Source organism: Otolemur garnettii, unplaced genomic scaffold (genome assembly GCF_000181295.1).
Source record: "Otolemur garnettii isolate 467f Iridium unplaced genomic scaffold, OtoGar3 scaffold00009, whole genome shotgun sequence".
Lineage (NCBI taxonomy): Eukaryota > Metazoa > Chordata > Mammalia > Primates > Galagidae > Otolemur > Otolemur garnettii.
In genome coordinates, this window is record NW_003852404.1 from 2,214,808 (window position 1) to 2,217,054 (window position 2,247).

Genomic DNA, 2,247 nt, shown 5'->3' on the forward strand with positions numbered 1-2,247 from the left:
GGTTTGACCTCTAGCATATGGGGCCAGCGCCCTACTCCTCGTTGAGCCACAGGCACTGCCCTTAATCTTTGCTGATAACCCTAAGGTCATTATAATAAAAATTAGGATTAGCTCTGGGAGTCAATATAAGATTCACATTGTCTACATTCTTAATCATTTGCCCCTTCTAAAAAAGGCATTTAGGCTTAATGGCTCTAGAATCAAATGCTTATGTTGGATCCTAATACAGAAGTTTTATTTCAGGTCTTTGTAGGTAAAATACCAAGAGATTTGTATGAAGATGAGTTGGTGCCCCTTTTTGAGAAGGCTGGTCCCATTTGGGATCTTCGTCTTATGATGGATCCACTGTCTGGTCAGAACAGAGGATATGCATTCATCACCTTCTGTGGAAAGGAAGCTGCACAGGAAGCTGTTAAACTGGTATGTGACTATGTGGTAATGTGATAAACATATCTATTGTCTAGCAAGTCACTATTTGAGGGAATAAACCTAGTTCAAAAATGCTTTCAGTTAACATTTCATTTTTTTCAGTTGTTTCTTTGAATGTTTTTATACTGAGTTGGTATGTGATTTTGACTTAATTTTTTCTGACTATAAAAGTAAAAAAGAAATGAAAGTAAAAAGAAAAAAAGAAATCCAAGAAATAGTGTGTTACAAGATGTCTCCCATAGTTGTAAGAAGTTATGTGTTAGATTGATTAGTATGAAAATTTTCATTTGAACATTTGAGTTCTGCAGTTGTGTCTTTGGTTAGCGAAACAGGATATCAATTCTTGCTGTTAAATTTTAGGATTCTTAATGTATAATGAAGGCTAGGATGGGTTATGGGGAACATAACGGTGGGTGATAGTGACTTTTGGTACACAATTCAGGAAACTGCTGTGAATCTTATTTTTGTCATAGCCTAATATAACTTATTTGATATTGTCTAAGTATATTGTTGTATTTGTTTCTAGGCTCATAAGTCCTTTGTTTGTAATCTTTCTCTCCTTTTCTACTATTTTATAGACAGTCTTCTAGTAATTGCCTTTCTGTAGGTCCTTTTACAACTTTGTGCTTATTTCGGAGGAGAAATAGTAGTAATAGAGTTCTGCAAATCAGGTATCTTGAGGCCTACTGTATTTAAATACGGCTATCTCAATATCTTTAAATAGTAATGTCATAGTTTGGCATACTCTTGCCAGACATCTGAGGGCCTCACTTAGTCTAGTTTTAACTTTTCTAGAATGGATAACCGCTTTGACCAAGGCTTTTGGTTTCATTAGTGGGATATGAATTAGCTTCACTCGTAACGTGACCCAGATTTTAGTTTTTATTATGGTTTTTCCTTTAAATTTGTTTATTTAATATTAAGTTTTCAAATTTTTATTTCCTCATTTTTGGCAATGTATGGTTTTATTTTTTAATAATCATGTCTTAGTAAGCTAATGGGTAAGTAATGTTAAAGCATAGAAGTTAAAATTTATCAAGAAAATCATCACTGTAGTGATTTACATTGAACATTTTTAGTCCCTGTATTTTCATGAAAATCTGAAATTGATATAGTTTAAAACTTACGTATGTATTTAAAATTCTGACTTGCATAAAATGTAAAATTCTCCTAGATGTATTTTGCATTGATTAAACATAGTTGTTACTCTTTTATATTGTTATTTTGACTGTGGCTTATCTATATCTAATTTCATCCCCAAGGACCCTGAATGATCACTCTCGGGTACTTTTTTCTGAAAATCTCTGGAAAAATATTTTCAGATAGATAAAATTGAAATGTGAAATAAGATACTTTAAAAAATAAAGTGAATAACTTTGAGTCCTTTTTATATGGAGAAGCAGTGAAAGTTAACAAAACCAAAGTAAAACAAGAGAACTATTAACAGTGAAGTTTAAAATATGCATTCATATATGGCAAGCATGAGGGAACTCGGTGAGTTCATGAAGCAGGGAGTGTTTGGCCTTAAATTGTTGAATGTTTTAGATTAAGATCAGTTGTTCTGAGTTTGGGGTTGTTTTGGGGTCTCTGGTTCTTTTCTTTCTTATAGTGTGACAGCTATGAAATTCGTCCTGGTAAACACCTTGGAGTATGCATTTCTGTGGCAAACAACAGACTTTTTGTTGGATCCATTCCGAAGAATAAGACGAAAGAAAACATTTTGGAAGAATTCAGTAAAGTCACAGGTAAAACAAAAATGAAACAAAAATTTAGAAATTAGTTCTGGGAAACTAGTTGTACTGCTTTATAAGTGCTTTT

General features: G+C 32.9%; 1 protein-coding gene across 3 annotated transcripts in view; it reads left to right on the forward strand.

Annotated features, from left to right (window-relative positions):
- The window catches only part of HNRNPR (heterogeneous nuclear ribonucleoprotein R), a 38,993-nt gene that overhangs the window by 24,156 nt on the left and 12,590 nt on the right, over window positions 1-2,247 (forward strand). For all 3 annotated transcript variants that reach the window (XM_003783804.2, XM_023509667.1, XM_012801541.2), the window contains 2 exons: window positions 244-420; window positions 2,039-2,174. In XM_003783804.2, the coding sequence (XP_003783852.1) occupies window positions 244-420; window positions 2,039-2,174 (313 nt within the window). The remainder of the gene's footprint in view (window positions 1-243; window positions 421-2,038; window positions 2,175-2,247) is intronic.